At 37.7% G+C, this 18496-nt stretch overlaps 1 protein-coding gene across 4 annotated transcripts in view; it reads left to right on the plus strand.

Annotated features, from left to right (window-relative positions):
* The window catches only part of CUL1 (cullin 1), a 118271-nt gene that overhangs the window by 58552 nt on the left and 41223 nt on the right, over window positions 1-18496 (plus strand). For all 4 annotated transcript variants that reach the window (XM_081244156.1, XM_081244158.1, XM_081244157.1 and 1 more), the window contains 2 exons: window positions 14554-14728; window positions 16813-16980. In XM_081244156.1, coding sequence (XP_081100282.1) covers window positions 14554-14728; window positions 16813-16980 — 343 coding nt within the window. The remainder of the gene's footprint in view (window positions 1-14553; window positions 14729-16812; window positions 16981-18496) is intronic.

Genomic DNA, 18496 nt, shown 5'->3' on the forward strand with positions numbered 1-18496 from the left:
GGTGGTCATGAATAGGAGGCAACAACAGTGGCTGTGATGGAAAGTTGGCCTTTAGAGTGACTGGTCCCTAATTCCATATATTCAGAATACTGGTGGTGATGCTGGAGACAGAAGAGTGCTCTGGAAAAATTGAACAGTGCTGAAAAGTAAATGCATTTATTGACATGAAAGGTGAGCCGTTCAGAACTGTGGCCCACCAGCCCCACTCAAGCCAGTGGTGTTTCCAATTAGTTTTTTAGTACCTTATCGTTATGAGTACTAAGGATTAATAGTCGTATGAAAGAACAAAATACACACACAAAGAATAAAAGGGAACAGGAAGAAACTGGTAATACAGGCAAAAGAAGAATATGTTTTAAAAAGTAACATTGTCCGATATGAGAAGCTTCTCATTATGACAGTAAGTTAGGAACAGGATGCTATGAGAAAAGAGCTCACATTTGAAATGGTGACTGAGATTTTAAAAAGAAGAACAATCGAAGACCTAGAAGGACAGTAAAGAGTAAAAGAAAAGAACAAGTAGCTTTGGAGACAGGAGTCACCCAGGACGCCTAATATCTGACTGTTAGGAATTCTAGAGAGAAACAGGAAGAAGATTTTTTTTGAATTTATAATATTTTTAATAGAGAGTGAAAAATAACTTCCCAGAACTGAAGGTGCTATATCTCTAGTGCCCAAGATAATAAAGGAAGAAAAGATCGATCCCACAATTTCTGTGCACAGAGAATTAAGAGATATCCATCAACCTGTGGACTGAATTTGAGAACAGGATGCAGTTCCTGGATCAGTGTCACCCAGTGGGTCTAGAGAGCAGTCTGTCTAAACTGAAGCTAGAAGACCGGGGAGCTGTTGCAATTGCTGCCGGAATTAAGACCATGAGTGTGTTGAGTGGAACCCAGCCTTCAGTTGCCAAGAGTAGCATGTGAGGCGTATCAGAAGCCCTAAGCCTGTCATTAGGAAGAGGCACAGTTAAGGAAAATGAACATAATTTAGCAGCCTCAAATATTGTAATAGTTGGAGTCTGACCACCTGTCTTAAGTGATTAGCCTATCACAGTGTAATTAGCCAGAGCACCATTATTACAGCAAGTCTTAATAAAAGGACCAAAGTGGTACACAGGCATTTGTTCAGCAGTTTTACGAATGACTGGTTTTGTATCTTTGCTTTTGATTTTAGGTAATAAAGCATATCTAATTGTCTTTAGCAAATGACATCAGAGGCTCAAGTGTTCTTTATGTTTTGTTTTGAAGGTTGTTATATGTTATTTTCTGTCTTGGAGTTTTCAACCTTTTATTTATTTTTGATAAATTTATTTATTTATTATTTTTTGACTGCATTGGGTTTTTGTTGCTGCTCAGGCTTTCTCTAGTTGTGGCGAGCAGGGGCTACTCTTTGTTGTGGTGCAAGGGCTCCTCACTGCAGTGGCTTCTCTTGTTGCGGAGCGTGGGCTCAGTAGTTGTGGCTTGCGGGCTCTAGAGCACAGGCTCAGTAGTTGTGGCGCACGAGCTTAGTTGCTCCGTGGCATGTGGCATCTTCCCAGACTAGGGCTCAAACCCATGTCCCTTGCATTGGCAGGTGGATTCTTAACCACTGCACCACCAGGGAAGTCCCTCAACCTTTTATTATAAAAAGTTTCAAACATACAAATAAGTCAAAAGAATTTTAGAGTGAAGACCCATTTAGCTGAACTTGCTTAATTACATATCTGTCTATCCTGAATCCCCATATCCGTCCATCCATTTTATTTCATACATTTCAGAGTAAGCTCTAGACATCAATACACTTCTCCCTAAATGCTTAGGCATGTACATCATTGGAGTTTGATATTTGTTTATAGTTTCCAGTAGGTAAGTTTTGACTAACGCATTTGCCCAAGTAACCCAAAGCCCTACCAAGATACAGGGCATAATCATCCCCACAGAAAGTTCCTTAATGCTTCCCAGTTAATCCTGGCCTCCCCCAAGGCAACCACCATAGATTAGTTTGGCCTGTCCTAGAAGTTCATCTAAAGGAGAGTATGTACCAAGTGGTGCAAAGGAAGTGTGTACCACTTCATGTAAGGCTACTTTCCCTCGATAGTTTTGAGATTTATCCATGTTATCGTAAGTAGCAGTAGTTTCCTACCCCCCTTTTTTTTCTGCTGAGTAATACTCCGTTGTATGAATACGACAGTTTCTTAATTCATTCTTCTAATGACAGATACCTGGGCTGTTTCCAGTTTTTGGCTATAGTGAATAAAACTATGAACATCTAAGTGGAGATCTTTTGTATCTCTTGGGCAAACACACAGCAGTGGGATTGCTGGAATGTATGGTAATAGTATGTTTAACTTTATAAGAAACTAGCCAACTGTTTTTCCAAAGTGACTGTATCATTTTGAATTCATGTGAGCAATGTTTCTGAGTTCTAGTTGTCCTACAGTTTTGCCAACATCTGCTCGGAATGTCATTCTCTTTAATTTCAGCCATTCTTGTGGGAGTGTTGTGGTATCTCCTGGTTTTAATTTGCATTTCCCTAGTGATTAATGATGTTGAGTCCTTCTCATATGCTAGTTGACCATTTGTATGTCGTCTTTTGTAAAGTATCTGAGTCTTTTACTTTTTTTTTTTAACTTTTGGATTAATATCCTTTTTATTATTGAGTTGTAGGAGTTCTTAATATATTTAGGATGCCAGCATTTTATCATATCATCAAGATATGTCTTGCTACTATTTTCTCCCAGTTTGAGGCTTGCTATTCCTGTTCTTAATGGTGTCTTTGAGTGAGCAAGTTTTTATTTTGAGGAAACCTAATTTGTTTTATTTTCTTTTACAGTTATCATCCTCTGTGACCTATAAGAAACCTTTGCCTAGATGACAAAGATACTGTGTTTTCCTCTTGAGGCTTTATGGTTTGGGCTTTTACATTTAGGTCTATGATGCATCTTTTTTATTTTTATTTTTATTTTTTTTTGCAGTACGCGGGCCTCTCACTGTTGTGGCCTCTCCCGTTGCAGAGCACAGGCTCCGGACGCGCAGGCTCAGCGGCCATGGCTCACGGGCCCAGCCTCTCCGCGGCATGTGGGATCTTCCCGGACCGGGGCACGAACCCGTGTCCCCTGCATCAGCAGGCGGACTCGCAACCACTGCGCCACCAGGGAAGCCCTATGATGCATCTTGAGTTAACTTTTGTGTGTGGTGTGAGGTAGGGCTTGAGGTTAATCTTTCCCCCACGTGGTTCTACAGTTATTCCAGGGTCATTTGTTTCCCCCAGTGTGTTGCCTTGGTGCCTTCGTTAAAACTAAGTCACAATATAAGTAGGTTCTATTTCTAGAATTCTGTTTCATTGATATGTATCCATCCTAAAGGAATGACACACTACTAATTTGATTTGTTTCTATTTTGTGCAGTATGTTTACATCTATATTCATGTGGGATCATTGGTTGGTGTTTTCATTTTTTGTAATTTCTTGATTACTGTATGTATGAAAACTCTTGAAGTCAGGTAGTATAGGTCTTTCAACTTTGTTCTCCTACCCCAAGATTTTTGACTATTCTAGGTCCTTTGCATTTCTCTATAAATTTTATTGTCAGCTTGTCAATTTCTACCCTGTAAGTTTCTGGATTACAATTGAGATTACATTGAATATTTTTTAATAGCAGTTTTATTGAGATACAATTCACATACCATTTAAAATATACATTTCAGTGGTTTTCAGTATATTCACAGATATGTTCAATCATCACATTTTAGAACATTTTCATCATCTCAGAAAGAAACCTTGTACCCTTTAGTTATTACTCCCTTAGTCCCCCGCCTCCCTGCTGATCTACTTTCGGTCTATAGATTTGTCTATTCTGAACGTTTTATGTAATGTAATCATATAATGTGTGGACTGAAGTGTATGCCCCACAAAATTCATATGTTGAAGCCCTAACCCCAGTTTTATAGTATTTAGATGGGACCTTTAGGGAAATAAGATTAAATGAGTTCATAAGGTAGGGCCCTGATCCTATGGGATTGGTGTCCTTATAAGAAAAGGAAAAAATACCAGAGAGCTCTCTCTCCAAGGACACAGGGCAGCCATCTGCAAGCCAGGAAGAGAGGCCTCACCAGAAACCAACCCTGGCACCTTCATCTCGCACTTCCAGCCTCCAGAACTCTGAGAAAATTAACTTCTGTTGTTTAAGCCACACCCAGTCTGTGGTATTGTGTTATAGTAAACTGAGTAGACTAGTTTTGTGTCTGGCATCTTCCACTTTACCATGTTTTCAAGCCTCATCCGTGTGGTGGCATACATAACTACTTCATTTGTTTTTATGGCCAAACAATATTCCACTGTATAGATATATTATATTTTGTTTATCCGTTCATCAATTAATGGACATTTGTGTTATTTCCACTTTATAGCTATCATGAATAGTGCTGCTATAAACATTTGTGTTTCTGTATGGTTATGCTTTTACTTCTCTTGGTTAGATACCTAGGAGTGGAATTTCTAGGTCAGATGGTAGGTCTATGTTTAACCATTTGCAGAACTGCCAGAATGTTTTCCAAAGTGGATGATAATACCATTTTACTTTCCCACCAGCAGTGTGTGAGGGTTCCAGTTTCTCCACATCCTGACTAGCACTTGTTACCATCTGAGTTTTTTGATTCTAGCCATGCTAATGGGTATGAAGTGGTGTCTTATTATGGTTTTGATTTGCATTTCCCTGATGACTAATGATGTATCTATCGGCAATTTTTATACATTCTTCAGAGAAATGTCTGTTAAGAGCCTTTGCCCATTTTTTAATTGGGTTGTCTTTTTGCTATTGAGTTGTAAGAGTTTTTTACATATTCAAATAGTTTATCAGATAAATGATTGATAAATTGTTTTCTCCCAGTCTGTGGATTGCCTTTTCGTTTCCTTGATTGTGTTCTTTGACACAAAAAACTTTTAAATTTTGATAAAATCCAGTTCATTTTTTCCTTTGGTTGCTCATGCTTTTGATGTCATATATGAGTCCCTTGCCAAGTACAAAGTCATGAAGATTTATTTTTGTGTTTTCTTCTAAGAGTTTTATAGTTTTGGCTCTTAGTTCTAGGTCTTTGATCCATTTTCAGTTAATTTTTATATACGGTGTGAAGTAAAGGTCCCCCTTCATATATTTGCATGTCAGTATATAGTTGTCCCAGCACCATTTGTTGAAAGACCATTTTCCTTTCCCCCCATTGAATGGTCTTGGCACCCTTGTCAAAAATTAGTTGTCCACAGAGACATGGGTTTATATCTAGATTCTCAGTTCTGTTCCATTGATATATGTGTCTATCCTATGCCAGTACCTCACTGTCTTGATTACTGTAATTTTGCAGTAAGTTTTGAAATTATGAAGTGTAAGGGCTTCCACTTTGCTCTTTTTCAAGATTGTTTTGGGTCCCTTGCAACTCCATATGAATTTTAGAATCAGCTTGTCACTTCCTACGAAGAAGTCAGCTGTGATTCTGATAGGGATTGTGGTGAATCTGTAGATCAATTTGTCATCTTAATCATAAGAAGTATTGTCATCTTAATCATGTCGTCTTCACCTATTCTAGTGTAAGTATTTGAAGGTACAAATTTCCTTGTAAGGATTTTTAGCTTCATTCCACAAATTTTGATTTGTATTTTCATTATCATTTAGTTCAAAACAATTTATGTCTTGTTATTTGTTCTTTGACCCTTGGGTTTTATAGAAGTGTGTTGTTTAGTTAGAAATATTAGAGGTTTTCCAGGGTAGCTTATTGTTGCAGATTTCTAATTCCATTTTGGTCAGAGAATAAACTCTATATGAGTTCAGTCCTTTAAAATGTATTGAGGGCCATGATGGCCCAGAAAACGGCCTATTTGGTGAGCATACAATGTACTGTTGAAAAGAATGTGAATTTGTTGAGTGTAGACTGGAGCAGGATCCTTTTGGCTTGTGGGAGATGATTATGCACATCTCTCCCCAACTCCCTGTCAGTGATGTCATGTTGGCAGCTTGAAATCTGCCATGGAGGGAGTCTTACCCCACAGATAGCTGCTAAGGCTACAGTCAGGGCTTTTTCCTTTTTTTCTTTCAGAGAGTTTACTAGCATCCACTGGTATAGAATTAGGTGAAGGCGATTGACAGTGTCAGTCAGGTCGTCTGTGTCATGACTACTTTCCCCCCTTCCCCGCCTTTGGTCTAGTTGCTGAGAGAGGGATTTTTAATCTTATCCTATGATTGTGGAATTGTCTTTTTCTCCCTTTAATTCTGTCAGATTTTGCTTCATGTATTTTGAAGCTCTGCTATTAGGAGAACGTACATTTATGATTATGTCCTCTTAGTAAACTGATCCTTTTATTATTATGAAATGTCCCTCTTATCTCTGGTAATATTTTGTTTTGTTGAAGTCTGTTTTGTCTGATACTGGTATAGTGTCTTCAGCCTTCTTATGCTTAGTGTTTGCATGATAATCTTTTTCCGTCTATTTACTTTCAATTTGTCTGTCTTTATATCTAAATTGTGTCTCTTCCATCAGAATATTGAAAGGCCTTGCTGTTTTGTCCCTTCTGATCATTTCTGCCTTTTGATTGTAGGTTTTAGTCTACTAACATTTATTATAAGTATTAATAGGTTGGTTTTTAGGCCTACCATCTTATTATTTTTTCTGCCCTGTAAAAAAATTTCTCTGTTCCTGCTTTCCTCTCTTCTTTTGGATTATTTGAAATTTTTCAGAATTGCATTTTAATATATCTGCTGGCTTTGTTAGCTGTTCCTCTGGGGGGTGTGTGTGTGTGGGGTGTGTGTGTGTGTGTGTGTGTGTGTGTGTGATTGCTCTAGGGAGTACAATATGTATCCTTTTATTTATTTTTTAATATGCTGCTTAGAGTTGATACTGAACGACATCACAGAAAACATAGAAACCTTGTAACTGCGGTGTTCCATTTACTGTCCCAAGCTCATCCTTTATATTACATCTAAATAGTTTTAAGACCCACAAGACAATATTATAAATTTTAGTTTTAAATCATTCTTTGTATTTTAAAGAATTAAGAAAAATAGTCTTTTATATTTGCCCAAATATCTATTTCTAATGCTCTTCATTCTTTTCTGAAGATCCAAGATTCAACCTGATATCAATTCCTCTCTACCTAGAATTTAAGTCTGTACTATGTGAAGTCTCTAAGTTTTATTTTATCTGAAATTACCTTTATTTTGCCTTCCTTTTTGAGGAATATTTTCACTGGATAAAGAATTTTGGGGTTGATAGGTTTCTTTTTTTCTTTCAACACTTAAAGATGTTATTCCACTGTCATTTGGCCTCTGTAGTGATGATATTGTTTTGCTGTATGTTACAAGTCCACTTTTTTTTTTTTTTTTTGGTACGCGGGCCTCTCACTGTTGTGGCCTCTCCCGTTGTGGAGCACAGGCTCCGGACGCGCAGGCCCAGCGGCCATGGCTCACGGGCCCAGCCGCTCCGCGGCATGTGGGATCTTCCCGCACCGGGGCACGAACCCGTGTCCCCTGCATCGGCAGGCGGCCTCTCAACCACTGCGCCACCAGGGAAGCCCTACAAGTCTACTTTTTCTCCTCTTTAGTTTTCAGCAGTTTTTTTTCTTTATTTCCTCTTTCTTCTTCAGAATTGATCATTTTTGTTGGTCTGTCTTCATGAGTCTTATTTCGTTTCCACTCTGCTCTCAAGCCCGTCCACTAAATAACTTATTCTAGGTAATATGTATTTCAGCTCTGGAATTTTTATTTGGGTTTTTTTCTTCATAGTTTGTTTTTTACTGCAATTAATTTTCATTTGTTATGAGCCTATTTTTCTTTGTGTCCTTGAGTATAGCTGTAATAGTTGCTTTAAAATCCTTGTCTCCTAATTTGGACACAGGTCACCTCCAGGTTGGTCTCTGTTGCTTTTCTCTTGAGAGTGGGTCTCATTTTCCTGTTTCTTAGGTCTATAGGCTTGGGTTGTGCTGTTCCCTTCTTCCAAGACTAGGATACTCTGCAGTATAAACCACCTTTTGGTTGCTCTCTGGTGCCTTCAGACAGTTCTTTTTACACTTTTTCAAGTTTATAGTTACTATCCCACAGAAACGTGGTTAGATACATTGGTACTGATAGCAGAACCAAAGTTTAAGTAGAACCTGAAGTTTCAGCGGCAACTCACGCAGGCTCCACAGTGACATGGGCACTGCCATGGCAGGATTGGGTTGGGGGTGGCCACTAGAGAGGTTTTCTGTTGGCAGGAATTCAGTAACTTACGCAAAGATTAATTAGTCAAAAGACAATACAGGCGTATGATTTGAAGATGTGTATATTTGCCTGAAAAACAAGAACTAAATCAAGAAACAGTTAAAAGCGGTTGCTGCTGTGGGTTGGGAGGGGTGGATCATAACACGCTTGCTTTTTATTATAAGTTCTTCATTATTTCATCTAATTTAGTTGTAAGTTGATAAAAGGAAACCTAAGTTTTATAAAGCAGAACGGCTCCTAATCACTACTGTCTCTAGTCAGCACTGTCTCATGTTTTCCGTGCCTGGTTGGATAATGGTGAAGGGTGATGCTAATTTGAGAATGAACGTTAAACTGTGGGTAGAAATTTTAAAAGAGCTTTTAAGAGCTTTTTTTTTTCCTCATTAAATTTTTGCCTTTTAGTCTGTTCGGTGAGGCCTAGGGTTCCTTGCATTGTTTCCAGGTCCTCTTTGAGGAGGTGAGGCTGAAAGGAAGTAATGGTGGGGTGAGAGTGTGTTCTGGGCACAAAGAATACTTTGTGAAGAAGAAAGAATTCTGTAGTTAAAAGTTTTTAAAAACCCTTGCTAGCCCTGCTCTCCCCAAGTAATGACTATTAATGTCTGGACAGATACATAAACTTTATCTACATGTCCAAAGGAACCATACTAAAATGCTCATTTCTAAGTTGTGCTTTTCACTTACTGTTCTCTTTTTAACATCTTTCTGTATGGATCTGTGCATGTCCCACGTTCATTGACTCCAGGGCTGAGTGCACCCCTAGTGGGCAGCATGGCTCCCTGGTTGGTCAGGTGCTCCTCATTACCTGCACCTGTGCTGAGTTACCTGCCCCCCCCCCCCCCCGCCCCTTGTTCTTAGCCTGCAAACCATTTTAATATCAAGCAAGCTCAGGATGGGAGCAGATTAGAAAGAAACCCCACCGTGGGCTATGGGCTGTGGCCTGCTCTCAGCTTTTCTTTATTGGCTTACAAAAACGTTGTGATAAATCTTTTTAAGTCTAAACCACTATTCTTTTAGCCAGTCAATATAAAAATTCCATCTAAACGCACTGTGTCAGATTTTAATTGGCAGCATTTTCGTAGTGTTACTTAAAGTAATGATACATATTATGACCAGAGTCTTGGATTAGATGAAATTTGGTAAATATATTGCAGTTTTTATAACCACTCCATATTCTCTGACAGTGTTAAAAGCTCCATATTGTATCCTCAGGTGAATCCAACAGTGTATTTAACTAATTACAAGTAAGTTGTTAGAATTCTTTTTATCATCTTCAGCAATGCTGTGATTGTTTGCTAGCTAAATTAAAGTATTTGTATACTTACATGATAATTTCACTGTGATAAATGCTTGTGAATTATTAATTACTATATCAAAAAGAATGCACTTGAATTTTGAATATTCCAAATTATATTCCAGAAAAAAATATAACAGTGTATGCTCTGACCCCCAATGAATAGAGGCTCCCATGTTCCTGTACTTCGGCTATCACTGGGTTTGACTCTTTTGTTTAAAAAAAAAAAAACAAAAAAACCTTTGTTAATTTAGTAGCTAGAGATTAACATATTGCCGGGAAATAAAGGTCAGGCTGAACTAGGTAACCTAAAAAATTCCCTAGACCCAAACACCTCGAACTGGATGCTAGATACAAAGTGAGACTCTGTGCTGCCCAAGGATCTGGGTGAGAGGCGGGTAGGCTGGAAGCAGTGGTCACACAGAACAGGAGCAAAGCCTGCGCCCGGGCAAGAAGCCGATGTTTCCATGGAAATCTTCGGTGAAAAGGTGAACTGGAAAACAAAATAATTGACCCACTGTCCCAGGTGGGCCACTAGGAAAGTAGTTTGAGCCAAGGTCTGCATGTGAGGGGAGTGGAGGGGAATCCGTCCTGACAATTTGTCACCTCGGGTGTCTTTGGGATGTGAGTTTGTATTGCCAGCTTGCTGGGGGATTTCCCCAAGCTGGGAAATTAATGTGAAAGCCCCACTGAAAATGAGTTATAAAAAAACCCCAAAGTTACAAAGTGAGGAGAGTCTCGGTCCACGTGAACAAGTCAGCATATAGAACAAACAGCAGAACTAGAGCCTCAAGAACTTCCAACAGAAAGGTCTTTAGAGAGCACTTCTAAGTGTATTTAAAAACAATTAGTGACGTAAAAGAGTCAAGAATATAAAGGAACAAAACACTGTGGACAATAAGACATCTTTTTAAAGAAATAGGGAAAATCTGCAAATGTAAAATAAAATTATTAAAAATAGCCAATTTGACACAGCTGATAGAGAATTACTTAACTTGATGTGGTAGGTAGATCAAGAAAAATTAGAAAGTTTGAACAAAGATAAAGTGATGGAAGTAACTGAAGTTATAAATTGAGATAAGGAGGTGACATGAAAATGTAGCAGAGAAGCTAGGAGAAAATAGAAAGGGAACCAGAAGTGTTTGAAGAGGAAATAACCTAGGAATTTACCAGAATTGGTGAAAGCAAAATATGCATGCCAAATTTTAAGGTAACCATTACAAGAATTTGAATAAGATGTGTAACTCCAGCATAACAAAAATACTACAGTGGAATAAGGAAACTATTGCTCCAATATAAGGGAAAGGGGGAGAAAACAAGAAGCACAGAGAAAAAAAATTAAAATAGAAAATGCAAACTAAGGTGGTAGAAATGAATCGAGATAGCAGTAGAAAACAGTATCTTAAAACCAAACCTGCCCATCAGAGACTCTCTGACTCAGTTTCTATTTTAAAAGTGAATTTTACTGTGGTGATTCACAGTAGACAAACCAAAACAGAGAGATATAAAAGTTGAAAGTAAAGAGGTGGAATACAGGTATTTGAGATGAATTCTAACCAAAATATAGGAAAAACCATATTAACATCAGATACGATAGATTTCTAAGGCCCTGTTGTTAAGAATAAACATGGTTACTTTCTAATGATAAAAAAGAACAAGTTACCAGAAATATAATTCTAAATTTGTACACTTATTAACAGCGCCTCAAAATATATGACAGATTTTTTAGAGAATTGTAAGACTAATTGACAAACTCATAACTGGATAGGGGGCTTTTAATAAAACTTTCTCAGTAGTTTATAAACAGACAAATCACTGACAATACAGAAGATCTGAAAAGCAGAAGTGACCAGCTTGCTTTAACAAACCATGTGTCCAGCAGTTAGAGAGTGGACATTTTTTCTAGCACATGTAAAGAAAAATCACTACATCTTCAGCTACAAGTCTCATCATATTTTTTAAAAAACATTTCTTTTTTTAAAAAAATTAATTAATTAATTAATTAATTAATTTTTTGGCTGTGTTGGGTCTTCGTTTCTCTGCGAGGGCTTTCTCTAATTGCGGCAAGCAGGGGCCACTCTTCATCGCGGTGCGCAGGCCTCTCACTATCGCGGCCTCTCTTGTTGCAGAGCACAGGCTCCAGACGCGCAGGCTCAGTAGTTGTGGCTCATGGGCCTAGTTGCTCCGTGGCATGTGGGATCTTCCCAGACTAGGGCTTGAACCCCTGTCCCCGGCATTAGCAGGTAGATTCTCAACCACTGCGCCACCAGGGAAGCCCCCTCATCATATTTTAAAGAAACTATCCAAAAGATAACACTCTCTGATTAATTTTAAAAAGAAATTAAAGGATTTTTTTAAAGGTTAAAAAAATACACTTTGGAAATCTAAAAAATTTTAAACTCTTAATCAAGATAACTAGCAATGGAAAAAAATATACCTGAATAAGGAAAATACATATCAGACTTAGGTGATGTAGCCACAGAGGTGTAGAGCAGAAAGTTTGTAGGATTCTTTTTCTTTTTTTAAAAATAAATTTATTTATTTTATTTTTATTTTTGGCTGTGTTGGGTCTTCGTTGCAGCGCATGGGCTTTCTCTAGTTGCAGCAAGTGGGGGCTACTCTTCGTTGCGGTGCGCGGCTCCTTATTGCGGTGGCTTCTCTTGTTGCGGAGCATGGGCTCTAGGTGCGCGGGCTTCAGTAGTTATGGCACGAAGACTCAGTAGTTGTGGCACACGGGCTTAGTTGCTTCGTGGCATGTGGGATCTTCCCCGACCAGGGCTCGAACCCATGTCCCCTGCATTGTCAGGCAGATTCTTATCCACTGCGCCACCAGGGAAGCCTAGAAAGTCTGTAGTTTTTAATGCTTATATTAAAAAGAACAAGGAGGACAAATACAAAGCTAAGCAACCAAACGAGGATTTATAGAAAGAGAGCAAATGTAAAGAAAGAAGTAAATTTAAAACAATAGAAATACAGGTACAGCGATGAAAATGGATAAATCTCAAACTGGTTCCTTAAAAAGACTAATAGACAAACCTCTGGCAAAATTAATAATAAAAATATTTTAAAAGGGGACAATAAAATTTGCAGGCATTTTTTAAAAGAAGACTGAACTGGGCAGTATACTTGAAAAGTTTATTGAAATGGACAGTTATCTAGAAGTAGCAATACATATAGTCGGGAAAGGATAGACCATTTAATATGTGGTTTGTGAACCGTTGGTTTTCTATGCAGAGAAATGTAAAATCACTTTTCTTCTTCATGTTATATACAGTTTTAATCAAGGTGGATTAGAAATGTCAGATTTCAAAGAAAATACAGTAAAATCATGCCAAAATTTGGAACCTGCCAAAAGATCGTTAGCAGGGTCTAGCAACGAGAGAATGGATAAATTATAAATCTGTACTATACAGTACATTACATACAGCTGTAACTATCTCAAATATTGTCAGAAACAAATTGGCGGAAGCAAATGTACAACGTGTTGCACTTTGTGTAATCTAAAATTTGAAAACATGCAAAATAATTTCATATATTGTTACACAGTAAAATATAAAACATTCATAGGAATGTTAGACACCAAATCACGGGGACATTTGCCCCTAGGGAAAGGGGGAGGAAGAATGGGATTAGGGAAGAGTTGTAGTACCTCAGGTATACTCTGTATCATTTCATTTCCTAAAAAGTTGAGGGGGATTTGGATGGAATGAGACAAGCATGGGAATGTAATAAGATTTGTCCAAACAAGGTCACGAGTTTGCAAGAGTTCGTTGTGTATTATCTGTGATTCTGTCTATATTTGAAATATTTAATAAAATGAGTCAGTGTTTTATGGCATAGTTCTTTGAGTACCACTGAGATTGAGGGGTTTCTTAGGTTTTTGGCTACGAATACGTATTTCTTTTAGCTTTTGGATTTTCTGTTGGAATCCTTGTTTCTTTAGAGATTAATTTTCTTCACATTGTTTTAAGTTACCTTTATTTATTAAAGATAGTAACTTCAAGATATTTCTTACTAAAATAGTTACAAAATTTCAGATGAAGTGATTATATGACTTTGCTTAGAAAGGCCTTCTCCAACCTCAGATCAAGAAAGTATTTGTGTGTATATTCTTTGTTTTATGGTTTCAGTTTGTATATTTTAATTCTAATCTGTTTGTAATATATTTTGGAATATGAAATTTTTTTGAAATCGCCTATAATGCCATTTATTCAATAATCTTTATCCACTGACTTGAAATAGTTTTTATATAGCAAGTTCTCAAATACACCAGAATATTCTGTTTCATGATTTTTCTTTCTGTCTGAATCAGTATTGGTGTTTTTCTATTAATTTTATCCAAGTAAAGTACATGCAGATAAACTGAAATAGTATTAAAGGTTATAAAAAAAAAAAGAGAGAGAGACCACATCTCCATCTCTCTCCGTAGTGCCTGGGTCCTGCTCTTTTCTGATTGGCCAGCTTTAGGCATCCATGACTTTTAGATGTAATAGAGGACTCCGTCTCTTTCACTGCCGTGTCTTCTGCTTTTCATTTTTCATTCTCAGAGGGTAGCTTTGGTTAAATCCACTTACAGGTAATTTTAAAGTAAAGTTTTGGTTATTTTTATATTTATGATGTATGCTTCTGGAAATATTCATAGCTAAGCATTATAATAGACTATGGTTATAGCTTGTTGTTTTCCCTGAAGTAGATAATTGCTTTTTTTCTTTATATTTGCAACCTTTTCTTTGTACATTTGCCAGTTCTTTTCTTACCTTCTAATATACTCTCAGGACAGTTTTCCACAAGGTAATGGCATTAGACGATCTTGAAGGTCCAGAGTTTTCTTGGTGACCTTCCTCCAGGATGTTCCATCCTCCTGGCTGCCTGACTCTTAGCTTTATTGGTGTGTGAATGGGATCTTTTTTCCACTCTAACAGGTTTTGGTTGATACATGGGAAACATTGATACTGAAGTATCTTATAAGAAAATATGTTCGTATTAATCACTGTTGACATTGATGATGCATGTTGATTTCCTTGACTTTTCTCCAAGTCACGTTTATAACTACTGCACGAGTGTTCACCAGTCAAACCAGGCTCGAGGGGCTGGTGTCCCTCCTTCTAAATCAAAAAAGGGGCAGACGCCGGGGGGAGCTCAGTTTGTTGGCTTGGAATTGTACAAACGGCTTAAAGAATTTTTGAAGAATTACTTGACAAATCTTCTGAAGGTAAGATGTTTTATATGTATACTGAGCATTTATAATAGAATGTAAAAAAAAAGGTAGTGAAATAATGATTCTATTGATAAGTTAAATCTTTCACTGTCATTTTTTCATTGTTTTTGGCATTGACATGTGCCTTAGTCATTTACCTTTTGTGAAGATGAAATCTTCATAAGCCCATATTCTGTTCTTTGATTTGTTAAATTAGAAGTTTTTGATAGCCTTTCACCATAGTAGTACTTTCCTTAAATTACTAACCATTTGGTATTTGGTGGTTAGAGATTGATGAACCTTTTTAAAGAATATGATTGTGAAGTCAAATTACCTATATTGTATTTTGAACCCAATGTGCTATTCTGTATCAAAACGTATAAAAGACTGTAAGGTTATCCAGCCTTCGGTAATCACATTTTCCAACGTGTTCTTGCCTTTTCTACATGGCCTTGTGGTATATTTCAGAGCTATAATGAAATTGTGCCCTTGGCTGGATGGGTTTCACCACGGACATTCATTCCTCCTGCTCTGAGCCTTTTGCTTGGACAGTGAAGTGGTTTTTCCCCTTCATCTTCTGCCTTTTTCTTCCTCAGTCTCCATCCTCTGTAGCAAAGGCAGTGTGATGCCTTCCATCCAGCCACAGGATGGGCAGGTGGCTTCTTCATCTGGTGCTACGCAAATTATGTAGGGTGTGTACCCTGGGAAGTCTGCACACTCTGTGCATATACTTTAAAGATTTTTTATTTACACAGATAACAGGCAGAAAACTTCAGCATGCTCCACATTTGGTTTTCGTAATATATTTTACAAGGTAATTGGAAACTTAACATCATTTTAACAGACCATAATCGACTGACCACAAATCGTGACTAAGGTGGAATTATTTTCCACGTTCCTGAGAGCAGTCGTGATGAAGCCACTGTGTCCTCCTTGCTTTTATTCACAACACTTTGTAAAGTGAACACTGGAATTAATTATTCTTTTTTAGTATTGAAATGAGGAGCAGTGTATTGTGTTTTGAAAGGTATTGACAGCCGTGCCATCAGCGATATTATTTTTTGCATTTTAAAAAAGGTCATCTACTATAATCCAGAATAGCTTAGCTTTACATGTTCGGGTTCATTTCTTGTTATTTAAATGAACACAGATTTGGTTGTATCAAGATACGGTCAGGTTTTCATGTGGCTTGTCGGATCACTTGTGCAGCGTGTATTTATGGAGTTGCCATTCTGTCGAGCTTTTTATTCTGCCAGTTGAAGGGCCCCAGGCTGAGAAGTTCGGGGACGGCCCCAGGCCCTTATTCATGGAGGGGCCGCCCTCTCCCAGCTCCCCCTGCAGTGCTCTTCTGCTACAGCACGTTTTAATTATACTGCAATCTAATGCCCCATTTTTAAAGGGTAAGACTTAACGTTGTAGATGTCATTAATACCTAAGAACAAATTTCAAGTTACTTTCCTTCAAGTAAAAATTTGTGGTTTGAGTTGTAGACATTTCAGTAAAAATAATTTGGTAAATGAACATTTTCCTCGTGAGGCCTTGTTAAAGAAGAAATATTGCACCATTATACTGTACACTTTATTTTTACAAAAATGCAGCAGATTACCACAAAGAGCTATAGATTTTTATAATTTTTAAGTAAATTTAATGAAGGAAGAAGATGCATTAAAAAATGGAATAGTATCAGCCCCGTGGTCTAAATTGTTAATTGGACATTTAATTTTTTAACAGAAAATATCAAAAATAGGGGTAAGTTGAGGTGAATTCCTTATTTGTTAATATAAAAAAATTACCCTCATATTCTAAAAAGTTGAGTCTTTTTATGAACGTATATGCATATTAATACCATGAAAAAAGTTCTAGTTTGAGATCAAAGAATTTTCATTAAAATTCTCTTTAGTCTAATCCTCATGAGCTACTTTCTTGTGAGAATTTGTAGTAAGTGAGCATGTTTTGTATACAGAATAATTCAAAGAACCCATCTATAACCATACACATCAGTGTATCTTAATGCAGTAGATTTGTTTCAGTTAACTTTTATCTCTAATTTATCATGTGACAAATTAGTCATCTTAAAGCTTTAGTGAACTTGTCCTTAGGACGGAGAAGATTTGATGGATGAGAGCGTACTGAAGTTCTACACTCAACAGTGGGAAGACTACCGGTTTTCAAGCAAGGTGCTGAATGGGATTTGTGCCTACCTCAACAGACACTGGGTTCGCCGCGAGTGCGACGAAGGACGGAAAGGAATCTATGAAATCTACTCCGTAAGATCTTTTTCACACACCTTTCAAATGTGTGCTTTCTTAGGGACGCGTCTTCCTTCCAGGTAGGAGATCTAGGCAAATAGTAAGCAGTTTTCAGACTGGTGAGCTATAACTTCCTTTGTTTTAATTTATCAGTAAATGGCCCTTAGATATTTTGCGGCGAGAAAAGAGAAGGATGAGTAATTGGAGTTCTAAAATACAGCCTGCACGCTTCTGCATTTACTTATTAAAAGTTTCTTCTTCAATTATCTGACCGACCATCAGGCTGAGCCCCGAGCTGTCCCCGTTTTAGCACAGCAAGTCCTGCATCCCGGCCGCAGCAGGCAAAGCGGGTCCCTTACTTGGGACTCGAGCCTCGGTGATCAGCCATCCACGGTCTTTTGGGGTCTGGGAAACTGCTTCACGGAGGGGACTGTGATGTGAAATTCCATTCTACCCACTCAATATACAAAGTAATATGAGTCATGACACTTAACAGAATTCAAAATTGAGGGGTTTTTTTTAAGACTGCATGAAAAATTTTGAAGAGGCAAAATCTGAATTGTTAAATCACCTTCATTAGTATGTTTCTTCAGTCAAGGGAGCTTTTTCCAGGCTCACTGGTTTTACAAAGTGTGGTCCCCAAACTTGCAGCATCAATATTACTTGGGAACTTGTTAGAAATGCAAGTAATTGGGCCTCAGCCTAGACTGACTTAACTAGAGACTCTGGAGCTGGGGCCCAGCATTGTGTTTTTAGCAAGCCCTCCAGGTGATCCTGACGCACTCTTGAGTTTGAGAACCAGTCAAGGGAGGACTCAGAACAGCAGAACAGTCTGTGTGTTCATCGTAGGCTCTCAGATATACACACAGTACCTTTTCTGAACGAGTGGTGTCAAAATGTCAGGTTCTGCATAATGAGATTCTCTCCATATCCAAGAATGTTGCTATATAGCAGTGCTTTGTTGCTTGGCTTTTGGCAAATTTAATTAAAAGAAATGTGCCATAGATGCATGGCAAATTTTTATTATTTTATTATTTGTGTAGCTCAGTTTCTGTACCAAACAGTTATTGCTTCATAATGGTACTTTGTTATATAATTTTAACAGAATTTTCTAGGTTTAGTGTTTTGATTTGAGTCTTTTGTATGTAGTTCCCCTTTTCTTTTCCACTTACAAATGCTTTCTTGAGACTGAAAGTTGTCAGTGTAGGAATCAGCGTGATTTTCGTTGATTTCCTCTTGGCTGCTTGACCTAAAACACCATATATATGTGCTATAATAACATCACATGCTCCTAAAAATTATTACAGTCTTTAAACTTTTTTGTGTACTGTTTTCAAGATTTGACTGCTTTTCTTTCCTTTTCTTTCTTACTTTTTTTTTTTTTTTTTTTTTTTACTTTCAAAATTCGTAGTTTCTACATCCCTAAATGCTGTAGTTAGTTTGGAAATGCAACATGCAGCCATAACTCATAGCAAAGGCCAGGTAACACCCCTCTCTAGAAACAATATTTCCTTTGCCTGCTCTTGCAGGGAGC

This window comes from Mesoplodon bidens (genome assembly GCF_964165515.1).
Source record: "Mesoplodon bidens genome assembly, chromosome: 9".
Taxonomy (NCBI): Eukaryota; Metazoa; Chordata; class Mammalia; order Artiodactyla; family Ziphiidae; genus Mesoplodon; species Mesoplodon bidens.